This window comes from Planococcus citri, chromosome 1 (assembly GCF_950023065.1).
Source record: "Planococcus citri chromosome 1, ihPlaCitr1.1, whole genome shotgun sequence".
NCBI lineage: Eukaryota > Metazoa > Arthropoda > Insecta > Hemiptera > Pseudococcidae > Planococcus > Planococcus citri.
The window spans coordinates 66,541,831-66,563,828 of record NC_088677.1 but is presented as its reverse complement, the minus strand read 5'-3'; the positions used below and the strand labels follow the sequence as shown (position 1 = coordinate 66,563,828).

General features: G+C 37.7%; 1 protein-coding gene across 3 annotated transcripts; it reads left to right on the top strand.

Moving 5' to 3' along the window:
- Window positions 1-10,905: 10,905 nt before the first annotated feature.
- Window positions 10,906-21,606, top strand: LOC135833407 (helicase domino-like). Of its 3 annotated transcripts, none has more exons than XM_065347200.1 (29): window positions 10,906-11,221; window positions 12,118-12,248; window positions 12,328-12,694; window positions 12,860-13,020; window positions 13,202-13,387; window positions 13,455-13,595; window positions 13,671-13,836; window positions 13,905-14,107; window positions 14,190-14,315; window positions 14,398-14,488; window positions 14,558-14,772; window positions 14,841-15,123; window positions 15,200-15,337; window positions 15,850-16,024; window positions 16,113-16,299; window positions 16,382-16,518; window positions 16,605-16,791; window positions 17,011-17,304; window positions 17,383-17,665; window positions 17,745-17,834; window positions 17,952-18,176; window positions 18,256-18,347; window positions 18,430-18,672; window positions 18,750-19,087; window positions 19,162-19,534; window positions 19,621-19,817; window positions 19,963-20,077; window positions 20,171-20,527; window positions 20,605-21,606. In XM_065347200.1, the coding sequence occupies exons 2-29, from the start codon at window positions 12,195-12,197 to the stop codon at window positions 21,121-21,123; spliced, it is 5,943 nt and encodes a 1,980-aa protein (XP_065203272.1). In that variant the 5' UTR covers window positions 10,906-11,221; window positions 12,118-12,194; the 3' UTR covers window positions 21,124-21,606. The 3 variants fall into 3 exon arrangements, with proteins under 3 accessions (XP_065203272.1, XP_065203270.1, XP_065203271.1); XM_065347198.1 differs by having other exon boundaries at window positions 12,776-13,020; XM_065347199.1 differs by lacking the exon at window positions 10,906-11,221 and adding an exon at window positions 11,578-11,597 and having other exon boundaries at window positions 12,776-13,020.
- The last annotated feature ends 392 nt before the right edge of the window (window positions 21,607-21,998 follow it).

The window sequence follows — 21,998 nt, the reverse complement described above, 5'->3', positions numbered from 1 at the left end:
TGTCTTATAGGAGATTGCCCAATTTCTCAGTTTTTCTTGAATAATTTTTGAATGGTTAATGCTACAGATTTGAATTAAAAACCAGCTTGTAGAGGAGAAAGAGTAGATCATTTTTCATGTTTCAAATACCTATGTGCTCGATCAAATTTTCGATTTATTTCAATTTATATGTAAAAAAATTGCAACCTCGAAACTTTGAACTTTGATAAATCGAAAATTTGATCGAGCACATAGGTGTTTGAAGAATGAAAAATGATCTACTTTTTTTCCTCTACAAGCTGGTTTTTAATTCAAATCTGTAGCATTAACCGTTCAAAAATTATTCAAGAAAAACTAAGAAATTGGGCAATTGGCAGTGAGACATTTGACCCATGCGACATATGACCCATGCGACATTTCACCCATGTTTTTATCAATTTTGGATATTCACAAAACGACATTTGACCCATGCGACATTTAACCCATGTTCTGATAGATGTTTGCATCAGACCAATATGCGACATTTGACCCATGCGACATTACACCCACATGAATATCCGATGTGAAATAGACATTTCGCCCATGCGACAATTGACCCAGGGTAATTCAAAATAGCGACATTTGACCCAGGCAACAATTTAATTACAAATTGGGACAATTGACCCATGCGACATTTGACCCATGATGTTATTAATGCTGCCATTTCTCCTTTGCGACATTTGACCCATGCGACATTACACCCATTAGATATTGTGAAAGTAGCACTACGCAGTAGAGGAAATCAAAGGCAGCCAACCATCTACATAAAACTTCTTTTAGATCTTTCCCTGTATTTAAAAATCAGTGCGTGCGGTGAAATACAAAATATACCTTTTCAATTTTCATTCTCTGTTTTATATGGGAAAGCAGTACTCTCGTCACAGTATGGTTCCGCATTTCAATGCTTTCATTTATTGCAGGGTCGTAAATAAATACTTACTAGGAATGTTGGAATGTACCTGTTTTTTTTCTTCTTTTTTTCCAACAAAACTACCCTTCGGCTACAGTATAGTATAAAAGAGGACGATCTTTTTTTTTTATTTCCTATGCTGCATTCTGCATTTGATCTGTTTCACTGTACGAGTAAAAACCACTTACAAAGTCAAGTTTTCGTATGTTAAGAAATTCATGTAATTGATGTAACATGATTTAAACATATTCTTCACTTACCTACCTAAAATTATACGTACCTAACAAGGGAACCTCTTGAGGTGTCCGCCTCCGATTTGAATGGGACCGCGATTTTTTGAAAGAGCATAGTTTAACACCCCCCAAACCAAATTTTCAGCTGCCCAACTTCATATCTCAATATTTGGCGAACGTTTGAAAATTCAAAATTGACTGTTTTTGGTGATTTATACTTTTTTCAAAAAAGTACCTACGTGCATACCTAATCAGTAAAAATAATCAAAATAATTCCTAAGACTGATATTAATTCCCTAAATCCAAATTTCGCCATTTCCAGTCATTCTGGAGCCTCCAGCGCGATTTTTTAATTTCTCCAGAATTTTGAAGGTGCTGCAGAAGGCGTGAATATGCAGTTGGGCAGCTGAAAATCCGAGTTGTGTGTTATACTCGACCTGTTAAACGAATTTACCGACATTTGAGCCGATTCTGGAGGGGACACCTCAAGAGCGGTTTTTTGCATGATCAGCTTTTTTTCAAAGTAAAAATATGTATTCAAAAATCAAAAATTTTTTAAATTACCGTTCGCGAGAAATTTTTTGAAATTTGCGCGAATCGCAGTATTTTGTCAACAACTAACCTTCCGAGACCAAATTCCGCCATTTCCCACCGATCTGGAGCCTCCAGCGCTACTTTTAAATTTCTCCAGAATTTTGAATTTGCTCCAGAAGGCGTGAATATGAAGTTGGGCGGCTAAAAATCGAGATGTGTGTTAAACTCGATCTGCTTAACGAATTTATCCATATGTGAGCCGATTCTGGAGGGGACACCTCAAGAGTGGTTTTTTGACCAGCTTTTTTTCAAAATAAAAATATCCAAAAATCAAAAATTTCCCTTTTACGAGAAAATTTTTGAAATTTGCGCGAATCGCTGTATTTTGTCATTAATTAATCCCAAGAGAGCGAATTTGGCCATTTTCAGCCTTTCTGGGGCCTCCCTTTATCGAGAGTTTTTGCCCGAGCGATTCAAAAAAATCATACCTAATTCGAATACAATTACTTAATATTTTGAAGCACAATAATAAACTTCTTATAAGTTATAAGTGACTCGTCTCACAAAGAAACATCATTTTTCATATCTCTCAAAATATGTACTAATTTTTCAGAGCATTTGCTCTCGCTTCGCTCGGGCTCCTTTGATTTTTAATTTTATTTTCAATTTTGAATTTTAAAAAAATCATTATTTGAATTTAAAACTGCTTAAAGTTGCCTAGATACTCGTCACACAAAAAAAACATCGTTTTTTAAACCTCTTGAAATACTGATTCTCGAGAGCTTTTTGCTCTTGCTTCGCTAGCTCTAAAAATTATATTTTAGACATCCGCCTGCTTAAAAAACGTCTTGGGATGTTTGAAGCAGGGCTTAAAACCATTTGGATTTTATTGGTTGTTGTGGTAGGTGGTTTTTAAAGGACTCAAAAATAAATGGTTTTTGGTTATGGTTTCTGAATTGGTTTTCCAATCACAAACCATAACGGTTCCAATTGGTTTTAAGGTTTAGGTTTCAAAGTTTTTCTGGTTCTGGTTTTGAAATGGTTTCAATTTTTTTTAATAAGGTGTGGTTGTGGTTTTGGTTCTGTAATAATAGTTTTTTTTTTGCGGTAGTGGTGGTTTTTCACATCAAAAACCATTTCAAATTTTCAAATGGTTTTGGTGGTTGTGGTGGTTTTGATATCAAAAACAATTTTGATTTTCAAATAAATTTATACAAAAACTAATTCAGGACTACTAAAAGTATGATTTGAGACAAAAAACCAGAAAATTTCCATCACAGGTCTGGAAAAATTGAAAAAAAATAGCAAAAACCAAAAAGAACCATTTCATGAATTGGTTGTAATTGGTTATGGTTACATTTGAAAATTGAAATGGTTGTTGTGGTTGTGGTTTTCTCCAAAGAACACAACTTTTTGGTGGTTTTGGTTGTTTCAATTCAAATTTTTTTCCCAAATGGTTGTTTTTAAATGAATTGGTTTTCATTTTTTTCAAATATATTGGTTTTTTGTTGTTGTTGTTGTTTTTGAAATTTACAAAAAGAAGTTGAAATGGTTGTGGTAGTGGTTGAAAGTTAAAACCAATTAAAAACAATGGTTATGGTGGTTTTATTTGGTTTTGGTTTTGGTGGTTTTAAGCCCTGGTTTGAAGACATTGGAAAAGTGAAAAAGATGAATACTCTCAAATTCGGGGAAAATTAATCTCGTTTAATTTACTTACCTAGCTTAGAGTATTTTTAGCAAAATTGATGAATTTTGATTCTATTTTAGCTCAATTTTAAACCTAGAACCCCCACCACCAAGTTTATCAAAAATCCGCCCATCCCCTCTTTCAAAATTCTCTTTTTTGCTCTATAAAAGTTTCCTTTAATGGAAAAAATGATAAAGGCACATACTTGTTCAGAGTGTCGAGCACTAGTGGAAAACAAGTGGTTTCAAAATAATGTTAATTACCTACTCTCAGGGTTTTTTTTTTGTGGGGGGGACTCGGGGGGACGCTAAGAAAAGTTCGAAATTATCAAAAAAATTCCATAAAAACTAAAAATTGAACGAATTTGAAAAAAATGAAAAAATGAATAAATTTTGGTAACTTTTTAAACAAATGTTGAATTATCGGAATAGTAAAGTGCGAAAACGAGATAGCATTCAAGTTTGTACCTCAGTACTTATTTTGCACGTCGGGGAGCCCGCTCAAGAATTATTGCACCCCCCCCCCCCGTCGATCCTCTGGGAGAACTTTTTTCTTAAAGGGGGAGTCCTGAGGAACATTTCTAGCTCTTGTACTAAAAAAAAAAGTGGCCCTACTTACAAAATGGCGGACATTTTGATTGACAGATCAGCCGAAATCACAGATTTTGCGTTCCAACATAGGCCTTGCACGAAATTTTTTAAACCTTACAAGGTAGATCGAAAGATCAGGCAAAAATTTTTCATCTGTCAAAATTTCAAGTGCTTAAGTGCATTTTTAGATTTTTGGTGAATTTTTGAAAATCAAATTCAGGCCAAAAATGAAGGGAAAAATCAAAATTTTACCCAATTGACCAAGAAAGCTGAAATTTGGGATATACCATATTTTTGACATGCCAAATCGATTGAAAACTGTTTCAACCCGTTTTGAGCAGTTTTGGAGCCTCCAAAACATTTTTGAAACTCGAAATTTCCACAAAATTTTATCAAAATGGAGTTGAAAGCAGAAATTTATTCTCCAAACTAATTTCAATGCGCTACGAAGTACTGCCGGTAAATTTCAAGTCGTTTTGGAGCCTCCAGCAAGTTTTTGAAAATTCTGAAGCCTCCAGAGGTTTTTTTAAATTTTAAATTTTTACAAAATTTCATCAAATGGCGATGGAAAGCTGAAATTTACTTATCTACACACTCCAAATTTTAACACTCTCTGAAGACGAATTCAGGTGGGTTCAAGTCATTTTGGAGCCTCCAGCGACTTTTTGAAAATTACTGGAGGCTCCAGCAGATTTTTTAAACTTTAAACTTTTACAAAATTTCATCATTGGAGATTGAAAGTGAAATTTATTTCGCAGAGTAATTTCAATGCGATATAAAGTCGCATACATGGCGGTTTCAAATGGTTTTGAAGCTTCCAGCTACTTTTTGGAAATTTCAATTTTCCAAAAAACGCCGTACGACCTTTCAAAAAGTCGCTGGAGGCTCCAAAACAACTTGAAATCCACCAGCAGTCGACTTCGTAGCGTATTGAAATTAGTTTGCAGAATGAATTTCTACTTTCCATCTCCGTTTTCGAGTTTCAAAAAAATCTACTAGATTCAGTAATTTTCAAAAAGCGCTGGAAGCTCCAAAATGACTTGAACCAACCTGAAGTCGTCTTCAGAAGGTGTTAAAATTGGAGTGTGTAGATAAGTAAATTTCAGCTTTCCATCTCCATTTGATGAAATTTTGTAAAAATTTAAAGTTTGAAACTTCGATTTTTTCTCTCTCAAAAATTCAAATTATGTACAGAGACCGAGTGGGGGGGGGATGAAAATTAGGGGCTTGCAACTTCAATTCAGCGTCCCCGTCAGAAAAGAAATACAAAAAAAGGCCTGCCTACTCTTGTCTACCTATCTTCCAACCAAGTTGGGTAGGAAAATGAAAGTGGTAAATAAGCACTCGAAACTCACATATTCCACTAGTAATTGACATGCTGAAAAACTTTTGTTATCATTATTTTTTTGATTAAACGGTCCTTTCACTTGAAATAGATCAAAAAAATTTTTTGAAAAAAATCAAAATTCATCAATTTTGAGCGGAACATGGCCAGAAAATTATCGCGAAACATGCGTTCCCACTAATTTGAGGTCGCTAAACATGAATTTTGATTCAATTTCAACACAACTATACACCCTGCACTCCCCAATCCCGCCAATTGTGTTTCACCACAAATTCCACCCCCCCGCCCATAAGAAATTTTTTTTTTGAAAAAGTAATCTGCGGGCTAATTAATGATGTTCTGATTGAGCCATATACCAATTTTCAGCTTGTTCGGATGGTTTTCGGCCAAAATAACCCCAAAAAACACATTTTTATACTGTTTTTCGCCTGAGCAGGAAACATCCACTTTAAGAGTATAAGCTGTACTCCACTATACATCGCAATCTAAAAAATCCAGCAGAAATAGTGAAAAAAATAATTTTCTGGGGTTGTAATTAAACGAACAAGCTGAAATTTAGTATATGACTGTTTCAGTAGAACATTGATGTGTCTATACACAAATTTTACAAAAAATCAATTTTGGGAGGGGAGGGGTGGATTTTGGGACGAACTTGATGGTGAGGGTTTTTTATTTAAAGTTGGGGTAAAATAGAATCAAAATTCGAGTTCAGCGGTCTTGAATTAGTGGGTAGACCTGTTTCGCATTCATTTTCTGGTTATATTTAGTTCAAAATGGACGAATTTTGATTTTTTTTCAATTTTTTTTGTCCTTATGTAAGTTAGCGATTCGTATAGTAGAAAAAGTGATCAGAACTAAACTTCTTCAACGTATGGATGTGAATAAAATATAAACTGTGAAAAAATCATTTTTTCGCGTTGTAACTATTAGATCAAAAATTTGAAATATAGCAATATACCTACATTAGCGATATGTTGGTACCTATACCTACTGTTTAAAAAAAAATTTTGGGGTGAAATTTGACAATGTAAGGGCTTGTTCGTATTGCAGAATTGAGGTTTAAATTGACTTCAAATTCGAATTCAGTGACCACAAATTAGGAGGGAAATAAATTTTTACTTGGGTAGGTATAGTTACCTATATCGTGCAGTTATTATTATTACCTCGTTATTCTGTTCAAAGTTGATGAATTTTGATAAATTTACTCCCAAAATGGATGTTTTGAAGAATGATTTGAACGGGACCGCGATTTTCGGAAAGAGCATGGTCTAAAACCCCCAATACCAAATTTTCAGCTGCCCAACTTCATATCTCGATATTTGACGAACGTTTGAATATTCAAAATTGACTGTTTTTGGTGATTTATGCTTTCTTCAAAAACGCACGTATTTGATGAGTAAAAATGATCAAAATAAGTCCTAAAACTGATATTAATTCCCCAAATCCAAATTTAACCATTTCCAGGCATTCTGGAGTCTTCGGCGCGATTTTTCAATTTCTCCAGGAGACGTAAATACGATGTTGGACATGCTAAAAATCGAGTTGTGTGTTATGCTCGACCTGTTTCCCGAATTTATTCACATTTGAGCCGATTCTGGAAGGGACACCTCAAGAGTAGTTTTTTAACCAGCTTTTTTTCAAAATAAAAATATCCAAAAATCAAAAATTTCCAGTTCCCACGAAGGCGAATTTCACCATTTCCAACCATTCTGGAGACTCCAGAACTATTTTTCAATTTCTCCAGAATTTTTCATTTGCTGCAGAAGATGTGAATACGATGTTGGGCAGCTAAAAATCGAGTCGTGTGTTATACTCGACCTGTTTACGATTGTGTTCACATTTGAGCCGATTCTGGAAGGGACACCTCAACAGTGGTTTTTTGGCCAGCTTTTTTCATAATAAAAATAGGTATCCAAAAATCAAAAATTTCGCGTTTGCAAGAAAGTTATCGAAATATGCGCGAATCGCTGTATTTCGTCATTAATCAAGCCCACGAGGGTAAATTTCCCCATTTTCAGCCTTTCTGGAGCCCCTGGAGAAATTGAAAAAAAGCTCTGGAGGCTCCAGAATGGTTGAAAATGGCGAAATTTGCCCCTCGTGGGTTTGATTCATGACGAAACACTGCGATTCGCGAAAATTTCCAAAATTTTCTCGCAAACTGGAAATTTTTGATTTTTGGATATTTTTATTTTGAAGAAAAAGCTGCTTAAAAAATCACTCTTGAGGTGTCCCTTCCAGATTCGGCTCAAATGTGAATAAATTCGTTAAACAGGTCGAGCATAACACACAACTCGATTTTCAGCTGCCCAACTTCATATTCACATCATCTGGAGCAAATTTAAAATTCTGGGGAAATTGAAAAATCGCGATGGAGGCTCCAGAATGGTTGGAAATGGTGAAATTTGGATTTGGGGAATTGATATCAGTTTTAGGTCTTATTTTGATCATTTTTACTCATCAAATACGTACGTTTTTGAAGAAAGCATAAATCACCAAAAACAGTCAAATTTTGAATTTTCAAACGTTCGCCAAATATCGAGATATGAAGTTGGGCAGCTGAAAATTTGGTTTAGGGGGTGTTAGACCATGGCTCTTTCCGAAAATCGCGGCCCCGTTCAAATCGGAGGAGGACATACTTCAAGAGGTTCTTTCTTGTAAGTAGGCTACTTAAAATTAGGGGTATTATGTATCACATTCGTATAAATATGTATAACGCCGGGGGAAAACATCAACACATGGTCTCGTCTCTGTCTAATCCTCTAATCTATCCAACTTACGTTAATTTATAAAAATTAAAATTAACTACGTACTTATGTACATCTACATACATAGGTACAATATGCTTGAAATAACGATTCCGCCATTCAACCATTGGTGACTTCGCGTCTTCCTATTTCATTCATTCATGGGATGGCGATCGGCGGGGAAGGGTGGAGTCGGAAGGGTCTTTAGCAGTTTACTCATTACTGTTACATTAGTAGGTGTTACATAGTTAGTATAGAGCAGGTAGAGGGTGTACAGAGGGAAGTAGCTATACCATAGCTACAGTAAGCATTTCCGTCCGTTGCATTTCTAAATAAACCAGTTTGAAAAAAAATATCAGGATTGACCCACCCGCTACCATCTAAAGTCAAATCACTAATTACTAGAGACTAAGGATACTTTTCGGCATCGTGTGCTGTCGAGTGCTTTCGGCTACGCTCGTTTGACTTGTCTCCATGAAAATGAAATATTCTCCTTATCAAAGATGAAACTCCTGTTTCCTTTTTGTTCAAATCTTTCTTTTTCATAATCATATTATTTCATACGAATATTGTACGTATTTTAATGATAAAACTCGTGTTAGTCCTGTTTCTTTTGAATTTTAATCTGTTTCATAATTTCGTCGACAGTCTTGTACTCTTGTTAGACAACTTGGTTTCCGATCCGAACATTACCAAATGGCAAATATAAAGAAAAAACAGCTGTGATGATACTAGTCTTTCGAATTCAATTTGAAGAAAATGTAAAACGTTAACAGAAGTGACGTTGTTGTACAAACATTTGGAACTTGGAAGTTTTTCAAAAAAAGATTGATATCACATCAGTCAAAGTCAAAATCGAAAAAATCTTATCAGATTTCCGGTACCACCTCTTGTGGTAGAACGGCCAAGTATTAGAATGGTCAAGTTGTAGAAAAAGAGGAAAAAAAAGGGAAAAATATTTTTGTTGCCAACCCACTTTGTTTGGAGAAGAAAATTTCGTAAAATAAATAATAATTAAAATGAAAAGTAAAGCCCAAGTATTAGAATGGTCAAGTAGTAGAATAGTCAAGTATTAGAATGGTGTCAAGTATTTGAAAAATAGGGGGAAAAGAGCAATCTGTTATAAGAGGATGAGGAAGTGGTACTTAAGACTTATTACTTTTTTGGATAATAGGGTACAAGGGTAGCCGTTTTCAGGTTGGGGGGGGGGGGCGTTGTGTCCGCTCACCTCGGCTTCGCCTCGGTTGCGCGGGTCGCTTTGTTGTTCATACTATGTCTGTTAACTTCCCTCGGCCTTCGGCCTCGGTGAGTACAGTTTTTTAGAAACTACCGCAGGTACTGTCTACATACACGGTAATGTCCAGCCTCCGTCTGAACTCACCAAGCGGAGTAATGCTCATCGAATGAAATATAAATTTTAAACGGCTCGGCTTTGCCTCGCCTAATTCTCACATTCCCCGAGTCCATCCTGATACATATTTGTATTTTCTAACACTTGTCCATTCTAATACTTGACTATTCTACAACTTGACCATTCTAATACTTGGGCTTTACTTTTCATTTTAATTTACAAAATTTTCTTCTCCAAACAAAGTGGGTTGGCAACAAAAATATTTTTCCCTTTTTTCCCCTCTTTTTCTACCACTTGACCATTCTAATACTTGTCCATTCTAACACATGAGGTGGTCTCCAGATTTCCAACTGCTCACAAGGCATTTAACCCAAATTATGTGTATATTATTGAGCAACAAAAAATTGCATTCTACAAGAAATACAATGAAGAATACGTAAAAGACAATATAATATTCGAATGTTATAATTAATTTTTAATTAAAATTAAAAATCTCATCAACACTATCAACAGGAACAGGGAACTTGAATCATTACAAAGAATAAAGTCAAACGAGCGTAGCCGAAAGCACTCGAAATCACACGATGCCGAAAAGTATCCTTAGTCTCTAGTAATTAGTAATCAAATCAAGTACATATTTTAAAAGGGAGATATTCGTGTTAGTTGCATACACTGACAAACTCCCATCCTTGGTAAATTCAACGTTTCAAAAATCTATAGGTTGGCAGCGGCGCTGCGTTACCTGGATCTTGCCTTACGCACAACGTTCCGAGATGGGTGTAATGTCGCATGGGTCAAATGTCGCAAAGGAGAAATGGCAGCATTAATAACATCATGGGTCAAATGTCGCATGGGTCAATTGTCCCAATTTGTAATTAAATTGTTGCCTGGGTCAAATGTCGCTATTTTGAATTACCCTGGGTCAATTGTCGCATGGGCGAAATGTCTATTTCACATCGGATATTCATGTGGGTGTAATGTCGCATGGGTCAAATGTCGCATATTGGTCTGATGCAAACATCTATCAGAACATGGGTTAAATGTCGCATGGGTCAAATGTCGTTTTGTGAATATCCAAAATTGATAAAAACATGGGTGAATTGTCGCATGGGTCATATGTCGCATGGGTCAAATGTCCTGGTCCCATCCCGATAAGACAATGCAGCCGTAATCGCCTCCAATGCCTACGTCACGTAGACTTCTTGGAGGTAGTGCTCAGGCCTTCTTGTATAGGAGGTATTGGCAGGAGGCACTTGCAGGACTGCAGATGCACCTGCATTCGAAGAATGCAAAAAAAAATCCAAAAATTCGATCGAAAAAAAAATAAAAAACCATCTCTAACAAAAAACAGTAATTACTTCGCGTAATTACCGAACGAAACGTGACGAAAAAAAATCCAACCCAACTTTTGATCTGTGACATATTTTGAAACGTGTGGAGGGCGGAGAAAAGGCGGGGCGAGTGCAGGTTTGCTGGTTAAAAAAGCGGTTCCGTTCAAACAGAATGCAGGTAAAGCAGGCGTCTCGTTGGTTGTTCTGCTCGACTGTTCGGCGATTTTCGTCTTTCGGATGCGTAACTCGTATAAAAAACGTTCATTTATTTGAAGTAATGTTGCGAGAATAGGAGCAAGAATCGGCGTTATTTTACTGTTCATCGTTCGCTGTATATACAATAATAATTGTAATTAATTTACGTTCACGAATCGCCTTTGTAATATGTGTTTTACGTATTAATTTCGTATTAAAATGTGAAATAATTTCGATCACAATCAGCTCGAAATCGTATTCTAGAGGTGTCCACGAGAGTATGGTGAGTAAAAAAAGCTTTGTTTTTGGTTATCAAACAAAATCAAGATGGCGGGCTAAATTTTTCAATTTCGCTTTGTTCGCAACGTAATTTAATTATTTTAAATATATTCGCGTATCGGAATTTACGTTCGGGGTATGTATGTCGTGTTAATTTTCTCGCTCGATCGAACGATATCAAAATGTTGGGTAAATTTTACAGAAAATAATTAATTACGTATTTATATATGTGGGCCCTATGTTGTGTGTTTGTGTTTTGTACTACACATGTTTTCCAAAACCTATGGTGGGGTGTGATAATTACGAATTTTCCGGTTTTCTTATTTTTCTGTGTAATTAAAACTTTTTCACTCGGATAATTTACCTGAGATCATTCGCAGGTACGTCTACGTTCAAATTAACGAGACAGTTTTGAAAAATTCGCCTGTATTTTGAATCAGCTAGGTCGTAAAATCGGCTTACTCATGTGCAGTGATCGAAATTTGGGTATTCGGTTTTGAAAATAAATTCAACTAGATAATGAAATGAAACAATTGTCTGGAAAATGAATGAAGAGAGCTGAAATGTAATTATCCAGGAGCGGTGTGTTTATGTTAATGAAAGCGAAACGAAGGTCAATGTGATGTAAATTTTGGTGTTTGTGTTTTTGGGAATTGGGTTCGAAAAATTGGTCATCTTTGTATGTTAAAATCATCCCTGAGTATTTCAGCTTTCTGTTGGATCACCTTCGAGTAATGGTAGTTATTCCTTGGGGGCAAACTTTCGATTAATTTATGCGGAAGTAAAATTCGTAACCAGAGTTGTAATGATAAGAGATGCTAATCAGTTTCGACTTGATCGTTGTGCTAATTTATCGACTCTTTGTACTAATTTCTCCATGTATTTCGATTGTTTTTCCAGCTGTAACGTAATAGTGTCCTGAATGGAAAGGGGAAAAAGTGCTCGGTGGAGTTGTCAATTTTTACACCTAGCAACAGATGGCAGGTGGAGTACATGCTTCTTCCCCGGGCTCTGCAACTGTCACTCATCAGGTATTGAAAGTGGAAATTAATCGATCGCTCGGTTATTATTATTAAACTCTAATCTAATCATCGTGTACAAATTTCACAGATGGGACATTCAGTCCGTCGTCCAGAATACTCGATTCATTTAAATGGCGAAACGACGAGTTCGACGAGAAAACGTAGACGAAGTTCCGATGCCGGTTATCAGTTGGATTCGAAACGAGCGTGTATTTACAATCAACTTCTAACCGATATGATTATCGAAAAGGAGAAATATTTGTACGTCTCGTTATTGGAAAAATACAGAAACACAGATCAAGATGATTTTCTCGAATTCATCGACAAAACCAGCTACCCCGGTAACGTATTACCATTTCCAACACCACTCGAACCCAGACACGAGTATTTATCCAGCGAACCGGATCCTTTCAAACAATCGTTACGAAAATTGATCGAAAAAGATTTAAAAAAAGGTAATTTAACGAACGATTTTGCTCGGAAATTCACCTCTAGGTGGATTTATTTTTTTTATGATTTTCACGCATTATTTGCAGTTAAAAGTGAGCCTAACAAAACATCGCAGAAAGATTACCGTTCCAAAGCTTATTCTCCTATTGTTTTAATAAAACCGATTCCAGAACGGTCGAATCACGTTGTCGAAAACAATTCCCAGCAAATCGTTGCCAAAAATGAAGCATCCAGTCGAGTATCAGATTCGCAGCAAACAGTTGTCAAAGCCAAACAGCTACCGAATCAATCAGGCGATAATTCCCAGCAAATTGTGGTCAAAGCGAAACAGGTACGAAATCGAGTATAGATATTTTTCCCACGATGACGGTTGATTTCGATGATGATTCAAATGGCACATGATTCTTTGTAATGTGATTCATATGTACGAGGCATTTGTCTGAGAATTAACCCGTCTTCGGTTTATTTTAATCGAGTATTTTCTTATTCTAATCGTGGCGTTGGTTTTTTAGGAAGCTTATGTACTTCAGAGGGTAGCGGAGCTCCAGAAAGCAGGTCTATGGCCTGAGAAAAAGTTATCAAAAGTGCAAGAACCGCCTCGAACAAAGGCTCACTGGGATTACGTTCTGGAAGAATTAGAATGGCTGGCTACAGATTTCGCCCAAGAACGTAAATGGAAGAAGGCAGCCGCCAGAAAAGTAATCATCTTTTCACAAATTTTTTCTCCCTCCAGATTTTGTTGTAATTTTATGATTTCCCGAGCAGAGATCTCGAATGATTCAAAAACATTTCCAAGAAAGAGAAGCCCTCGTACTTAAAGCAGCCAAAGCAGCCGAATTACACAAACGAAGAATAGCGAGTCATACAGCCAAAATGGTGAAATTATTTTGGAGTAATGTGGAAAAAGTACGTTGATCGTCCGTAATGCATCTGTTCAAATTGATGCGTCGAATTCTAACCTTCGGTGTTTTTTTCACTCAGCTCGTGGATTTTAAACAACAAACCAAGCTAAAAGAAAAACGTCAGCAAGCCTTGGATCAACATCTTAGCTTTATTGTAGATAAAACTGAAAAATACTCATCACTGGTGGCCGAAAGTATGAATAAATCTACGAACAGAGCTCAGTCACCGGACGAGAATTCCGATGGTAAGTTCTTTGAATTTCCATCTAGATCGATTGGATATCAATGAATGAGCAATTAATTCTGTTTTCAGCCGAATTTGAACCGAATCAAAGCTCTAGCGATGATGAAGAAACAATCGAGGCTGAAGAAAAAATCAGAGGTGCTGAAGTAGATCATAGTAAAGAAATTGAAATGCTTAAACGAGAATCCGAGTTACCTTTGGAAGATCTCTTGAATCAGTTACCCAGTGAATATTTGAATAATGTTCCCATTGATGATAAAATTAGCAACGAGGTATTGAATTGTTCATTTTATCGGATCCGAATCGTTTCCGTTTCGTTCATTTCTTATAAATTCTTGTATTTTTTGTTTTTAGAAACCAATTGACGACGACGATGAATATAAAATGGAAGATGATGAAAGTGACGACGAAACGACGCTGTTGGAAGAAGAGAAACGACAAGGAAAAGTTGATTATAAATCTGAAATCGCTGAATTACAAGTGAGTTGAAAACTCGACACCTTTTTTTTCATCGAATTATTTCGTCTTTTCTTTACTTTTCTGATGGTTGATTTTTTTTTAGGCCGATAATAACTTAAGCATAGAAGAACTTATGAAAAAGTACGCTGCCGATGCACCTACTGGAAATTCCATCGATTCGAATTCTCAATCGGGTAACTGATCACTCGTGCAACAGGTAAATTTTCTACGTATTCATCTAATCAGTACTGTTTACATTGTAGAAAGCTCTTCGGAAAGTACCGCCGAAGAAAGTGCAGCCGAAAGCGACGCTAGCGATAATGAAAACAGCACTATCGATAATTCAGACGACGAAGATGATGAAAACGATGAAGACGATGATGATGACGACGACGAAGACGACGACGATGAGAGCAAAAGCGACGATTCAGATGAAAGTAGCGATGGTCTCATGTCTTTGTTGAAGGACAGCACATTGGTATGTGGAGAGTTCTATTTACTGTCGAGATTTTGATCATTTTTAATACAACCGAATTGATTTTACAGGAAAATGGAGATATGAACGAAGAAAATACAGACGAAAAAATCGACGATGTGGCCGCGATTGCTGAAAGTATCCAGCCTAAAGGAAATACGCTGTCTTCAACGAGTGTCGTTACAAAAGTTCCTTTTTTATTGAAACATACCCTTCGCGAGTATCAACATATCGGTTTAGATTGGCTGGTGACCATGTACGAACGTAAATTGAACGGTATATTGGCCGATGAAATGGGTCTGGGTAAGACCATCCAGACTATCGCGCTGTTGGCTCATTTAGCTTCGGATAAAGGTGAGAATTTCTGAAAATAATTCTCATATTGAATTCTAGAAAGGTTAATAATTATCGTGTTTTTTTTTTTTCGCAGAGGATTGGGGTCCTCATTTAATTATAGTTCCTACGTCTGTGATGCTTAATTGGGAAATGGAATGCAAAAAATGGTGCCCGGCTTTCAAAATATTAACTTATTACGGAAATCCGAAAGAAAGGAAATTGAAAAGATCCGGTGAGTGAATTCAAATCTCCACTACGAGCGGTGGAGGGTTTTTTTGAGATTAATTTTAGTGTTTTTGTAGAGTCGATCGACCAAATCAATGGTGTTTTCAAATTGAATTTTTATTTCGAAGAGTACTGAAATCGATTGTTGTTTCGAAAGCGATTCTTTATTTGATTATAATGACGATAAATGAATTTTTTCCGTTAGTTAAACGTTCAACAGGTATGATGATTCTAGAAATGTGCAAAAAATTGGTAAATTTCGTTGTAAGGTAGGATATTTATTATGACGAAGATGAAATGTAAGGTAGGATATTTATTATGACGAAGATGAAATGAATACTTGTCTATTGAATTGAATATTATGTTTCGAGTCGATTTCATGGTTGGTGATTTTTATTGAAACTGAAATTGAATTATCCTATGATCGATTTTTGTATTTAGCGATAAATTAAAATTAGATAGAATACGTGAGCGAACAAGAATCACCGATTGTGACTGGGTTTTATTGTGTTTTCACAGGTTGGACGAAACCAAACACATTCCACGTTTGTATCACTTCGTACAAATTAGTATTACAAGATCATCATTGCTTTCGACGTAAGAAATGGAAGTATCTAATTTTGGACGAAGCGCAGAACATAAAAAATTTCAAATCCCAAAGATGGCAACGATTATTGAACTTTGATTCAGAAAGGTAACTATTTTATTACCGAATTTGTATCTCTGTTTTATCCTCATATTGGACATTCTGATGACAATTTTGCAATTATTCCTCTCTCTAGGCGTTTACTATTGACCGGCACCCCTTTGCAAAACAACCTGATGGAGCTATGGTCGCTGATGCATTTCTTGATGCCGAATTTATTCGCTTCTCATCACGAATTTAAAGAATGGTTCTCGAATCCGGTCACCGGTATGATCGAAGGAAACGCCGAATACAACGAAAATATCATCAAAAGACTGCACAAGGTATTATTACGACGTGAAATTTAATGGAAGAGTTCCAGTTGTTTGTAATATTGTAATAATTATGATCTTGGTGTTCTTACAGGTGCTAAGACCGTTCCTTTTACGAAGATTGAAAACTGAAGTCGAAAAGCAGTTACCCAGTAAATACGAACACGTGGTCATGTGCAGATTATCGAATAGACAGCGATATTTATACGATGATTTTATGTCTCGAGCAAAGTAAGTCTTATCACCGGTGAAACGAGACCGGTAATTACATCGTAGCTGTGTTTAGAATATTACTGAACGTTATGCATTGCTTTCAGAACCAAGGAAACATTATCTTCGGGCAATCTGCTGAGTGTGATTAATGTTCTTATGCAATTACGTAAAGTTTGCAACCATCCTAATCTATTCGAGCCGAGACCGATCATTTCGCCTTTTCAAATGGAAGCTTTGGATTATCAAACAGCTTCGTTGGTGTTTGCTGCCTTGGATTATGCTCCGTTTGAGGTGAGCTGCCTTGTTGAGAATTTCGGTGTCGATTAGTGTATGAGAAGTTGAGTTTGTTTTGTGGATAAGGAAATTGAATGAGAAACGTGTTAATCAGTGAAATATGGCTGGCTGCGAACGATTCGATGTTTTTCTTTTTTCAAATTAGAGATCGAAAACGTTGAATTTTATTTCATTCGAAGAAAAATTATGATCTAATTTTGTTCTGTCTTATTTCAGCGTGTGAACTTGGACTCGTTGAATTTACGTATCGTCGATTCGGAAACAGAATTGACTGCTTGGGCTGTGCATCGCTTGAATAAATTACGCGTTCCTCGAAGATTAATCCAGGAAATCGACAAAGCTCCCGAGGAACCTCCTCCGTTGCCGAATGTGTTGATGAACGTGCGCTTGAGGAGAAGATCATCGACGCCGGCATCGCGGCCGCTACCACCACTATCTTTATTGTCATCATCAAAATTCGTTGTAGAGACATCTCCGGTGTGTAGCAGTGCTAACAACTCGATAAAATCGGTGAGTGGATCTAGAAGTGCTTCTTATTTTCACCAGTTACCGATTAATAATCGATGGTTTTCTCTTCTGTTGTGGCAGAATAACACCTTGATGAAAGGTAACTCTAAAATAACATCGTATTTTAAAACCGCTTCGACGCTGCCGACTTCGGTAGCTACGGTAGTTGCGACGAGCCCGGTTACCACGGTGTCTACGACACCTACGATGTTTCCAGCCGGTATGAAAACTGCCACCGCTGCTACCTACACTGTTGTTAGTAATCCAATATCGGCGCCAGCGACAGGAGCAACAGGATCTGTTGTACCTAAACTGAGATTGGCTCAGGTTTATAGAAACATTGTTCCGCAAGATGACGTAAACAGTGAGTAAAATTTTTTTGTTCGGTTACGTAAGGAGATTTTTTGTTTTTACGTGTATTTTTATTATTCGTTTATCTGCAGATATGGCTGTGAAAACAATCAAACCGGTTGGCAATGCGACCACGACGATGCCAATAAGTACAACGAATTTAACGTTTCAATTTAAAGGAGGTGAGTTGAGGACTTTTTTCATTTTTTTTTTTTTTTACATTCATCTGAGATTTATCGTCACAAAAGCGTTGGGGGAACGAAATGGAATATTGAATGGGTGCTTTTTGTATTTCGCAGGTACCACATTGAACGCGTTAGCTCCGGGGAAAATCTGTTTTACTACGGCTGGTTCGAAAATCCCCATTCAGGCAACTGTGTTGAGAAATATGTTACCAGTATCGTCACCGTTGAAGATGAATAATAATAACGCCATCGTCGCCACTGCTTCCGGATCATCGCAGCCATCGATTATGCAAACCGTCGGTGGCCAAAAAACGTACATAGCGTTGCCTGCAAATTCCAGTACGTTGACGGATTTAGCTTTTGAAGTCAACGAGTATCGTCTATGATATGTAAATATTTTTCTTGATTTGTTTTGCAGTGACCATTTCACCGGGTCAGAAAGTTATTCTAAAGAATGTCAATGCCAGTGATCTTAAAGCTCCGGTTATTAAACTACCTCAGCTGGCACAGGTTGGTATTCGAGTGATTGAAAAATAGTTCAGTTTACGAAGATCGAGCTTCGACGTTTATTCGGTTATTTTTTCGTTTTCAGTCTAATTATTATACCTCGTCGAATGTGCTCGTGAACAACGCTCCGAAAACCACCTCTGTAACGATACCAAAACCGATCAGTGCGACGAACTGCTCACCTACGCAGTCTAACGCCGGGTCTCCATCGTCATCGGCATCATTCGCGTCTAGCCTTAGCTCAGCATCGTCTTCTGGAACAACAACGAGAAGTCGACACCATCACGACAGTAGTAAAATCAAAGAAGATTCCTCGTCGTTGGAAGACGTAAGTGTAGCTCTTTCGTTCTCTGCTCCTGAAACGAATTTTGAATTATTAATCAAATTGTGATTGTGTTTCCGCAGCCGATAATCGTAGAAAAACGTCGTCATATGCGAAGAGAGAAGCTACGTATTTTAGGCGTAACCAACGATCGGAAATCTAGTCCTTACGTTGTGTACGGCAGCGACGTACGAGATTCGCTGAAGATCACGGCGGATGTGGCGTCATCGTCGTCGTCCACGTTATCGAATTCGGATTCGGATTCGGAGAAATACTGGAAATACGCCGGCCATGTGAACTGCGTCAACGCTCAGTACGCGAAACACGTGTACGACATGTGTTACACGTTAACGAATGCCTTATCCGATTCGGTGAAGTCTATCGAAGAAAGAATACAAGACTTATCGGAGACTTTTTCGAGGTAAAACGAAACGACCGTATTTAAATTACGTTTTGACTTCGGCGTAGATATTTATTTCTTATTCGATTGCGCAGATTCATCGTTTACGTACCGGCTGTGAACGCTAGACGTCCTTCGATGCACGTGTCGCGTCCGAATCCGTCGAAAAGTTGGTCGATGAGGTACACGGAGGCTGTGCTGGAACGCGAATTAACCCCTAAAGCCGTCTGTCTGCATCAGGTCGTTTCGAAAATGAGCACGGCGTTTCCGGACAGTCGGCTTATACAGTACGACTGTGGTAAATTACAAACGTTAGATACGTTATTGCGGCGATTAAAAGCCGGCCAGCATAGGGTACTGATATTCACCCAAATGGCTCGTATGCTCGACGTGCTGGAGACTTTCTTGACCTTCCATGGGCATATCTATCTGCGATTAGATGGCAGTACGAGGATAGATCAGAGACAGGTAATTAAGGAAGATGATTAGTGAAATTTTTTCGTCTGGTTTTTGTAAATTTATGAGTTGGATGTGTAATGGATGGATTTTTTCAGGTTTTAATGGAGAGATTTAACGCCGATAAAAGATATTTCTGCTTTATACTTTCGACTCGTTCCGGTGGTATTGGTGTAAATTTGACGGGAGCTGATACGGTTATATTTTACGATAGTGATTGGAATCCGACGATGGATGCGCAAGCGCAAGATCGATGCCATCGTATCGGACAAACCAGAGATGTGCATATTTATAGGTAAGCCTACGATTACCTTTTGGTGAAGGTTTGAGGATAGATTAGCCCAACCTGGAATGAGGAGAAAGGAGTCTACTCTCAATTTCTGCCGTATCCATTAACTTCTTCGTTTTAATCAAGTGGTTTTTTTTTCAATTCGTTACAGATTGATAAGCGATAAAACAGTGGAGGAAAACATCTTGAAGAAAGCTAATCAGAAGAAATTACTCGGCGATTTGGCCATCGAAGGCGGTAACTTTACAACGGCGTATTTCAAATCTGTAAGTAATCGAATTCGAAATCACTTGCCCTATTTTTGCGCGAATCCGGCGACGATTTTACTAATTCGCGATTTTTTTCCTTCAAATTTTCAGACCACCATTCACGATTTGTTCAACGTTGATCTCGACGAATCTGATCCGGCTAAACGAATGTCCGATATAGCGCCGCCGGAAGCCACCAATTCGTCTGCGCAGAGCAACGGCTCCGCTGCAGGCACCGCTGCAGTTGCTACCACTGGCGTCGAAAAATCCACGTTGAACGCGTACGAAACCGCTTTAGCTGCGGTCGAAGACGAAACAGACGTGAACGCTGCTAAGACCGCGAAAGAAGAAGCGGTCGCCGAATTGGAAGAATTCGACGAGAATATACCTTTGGTGGATAACGATAACGCAGATAATTCTACTTTACCGACCGAAGCCGAACAAAAAGTTAACGCTCTCTTGGAACAGGTTTGTCAAAGATTATCTAAGAAAGTGTTCTTGAAAAATACTCGTATTTAACGCCCAATGTGTTTTCTTATTTACAGTTGACGCCGATCGAAAGATGGGCGCTGCAGTTCATGGAAACGGTGGACGCGGAATGGGCCGAAGAGCAGCTGGCCGCAGCCGAAGCCGAAATCGAACAACAGAAAAAAGAATGGGAAATGGAACGTTTAGCCATCGAACAAGCGGACGAACGGTCGAAACGTCGACGCCTAGAAGACGGTAGCGCCGACACAGAAGACGATAACGCATCGACGTCTGCATCGACCAGTTCGGCTCTCTCGACGCATCACAACTTGACGCGTCAGAGTAGCACATCCGGCGGCGATTCGAAGCATCATAATCAGCTCAGTGCGTCGACTAGTGCGGCAGCTGAATCGTCATCGTCTCATCACAGTCGATTACGATCGACGAAAAAAGATAAACAGTCGACGACTCCGGTGACTCGAAGAATGGCTAATAATCGTAGAAGCGTCGCCGGCGGTTCTGGAGCTGGACACGGTGAGAGTAACAACGATACGAGGAAACGGCATGCCGGCAATGCCAGTCGACTAAGTGTGTGAGTGGCGAGTGAAGTGCTCTTGTTTTGACAGATAAAAGCGACTGGGGATCGTACTTCGATAATTGGTGTTGTTGATCGGAGATGACTACTCGATATACGTAATAAGTGTTTCTATGTTGACCATATTGTTGATTGTATGTAATTTACCATCGAAAAGGTGAATTTGACGAGTGTTTCGGTACGTATAATATATCAATTGTTTTCCCCTACCTTCTACTTTTTTGTAAACCTTGTTTTTCTGATTTTTATTCTTATTATTATTATTGTTGTTGTATAAACGTACATTCATTCATTCAACAGTATATTTTTTGTAAACAATTCTCAAGCGATGTTTAATTTTTTTATATGTACATTTTTCTTTTTTCACCTTAAGATTATGTTTGTGTTGTAATTAATTGTAATACTACTTCTCTCTTTTTTCCCCCCTGCGTGTCTATATTCATGTTGATTTTGTATAAAATTAAACAGATTGTTAGTTATTTAACCGAGAAGGTGATTTCGTTTTGTGAAAAGTAGAGAGTGGTTGATCACAGTGCAGCTGAGCTGTTATTCCTGCTCTCTACTTCGGTTTTGTCGTTGTTCGCAATGACTGTTGTAAATTGGGATTATTGTGATGTGTGTGCGCAAGTGTGTTGGTGGAGAAATAGATTGCTTTCAAAGATACCTATCAGCTGGTTGATTTGAAATATTGTAATTACTACTGTACCAACACTCTTACTGCATTTTTCCATCAGATATATTTATTCGAGTCAAGACTAAGGAAGACGTGTTGAACTCCTGAAGTGAGAAAACCAGGAATCGTTACTGTGATTCGGTCAGAGTATCATTGTGGCATTTTGTTGTGGCGACCAATGAATTAAAAATCAAAAGTTGAGT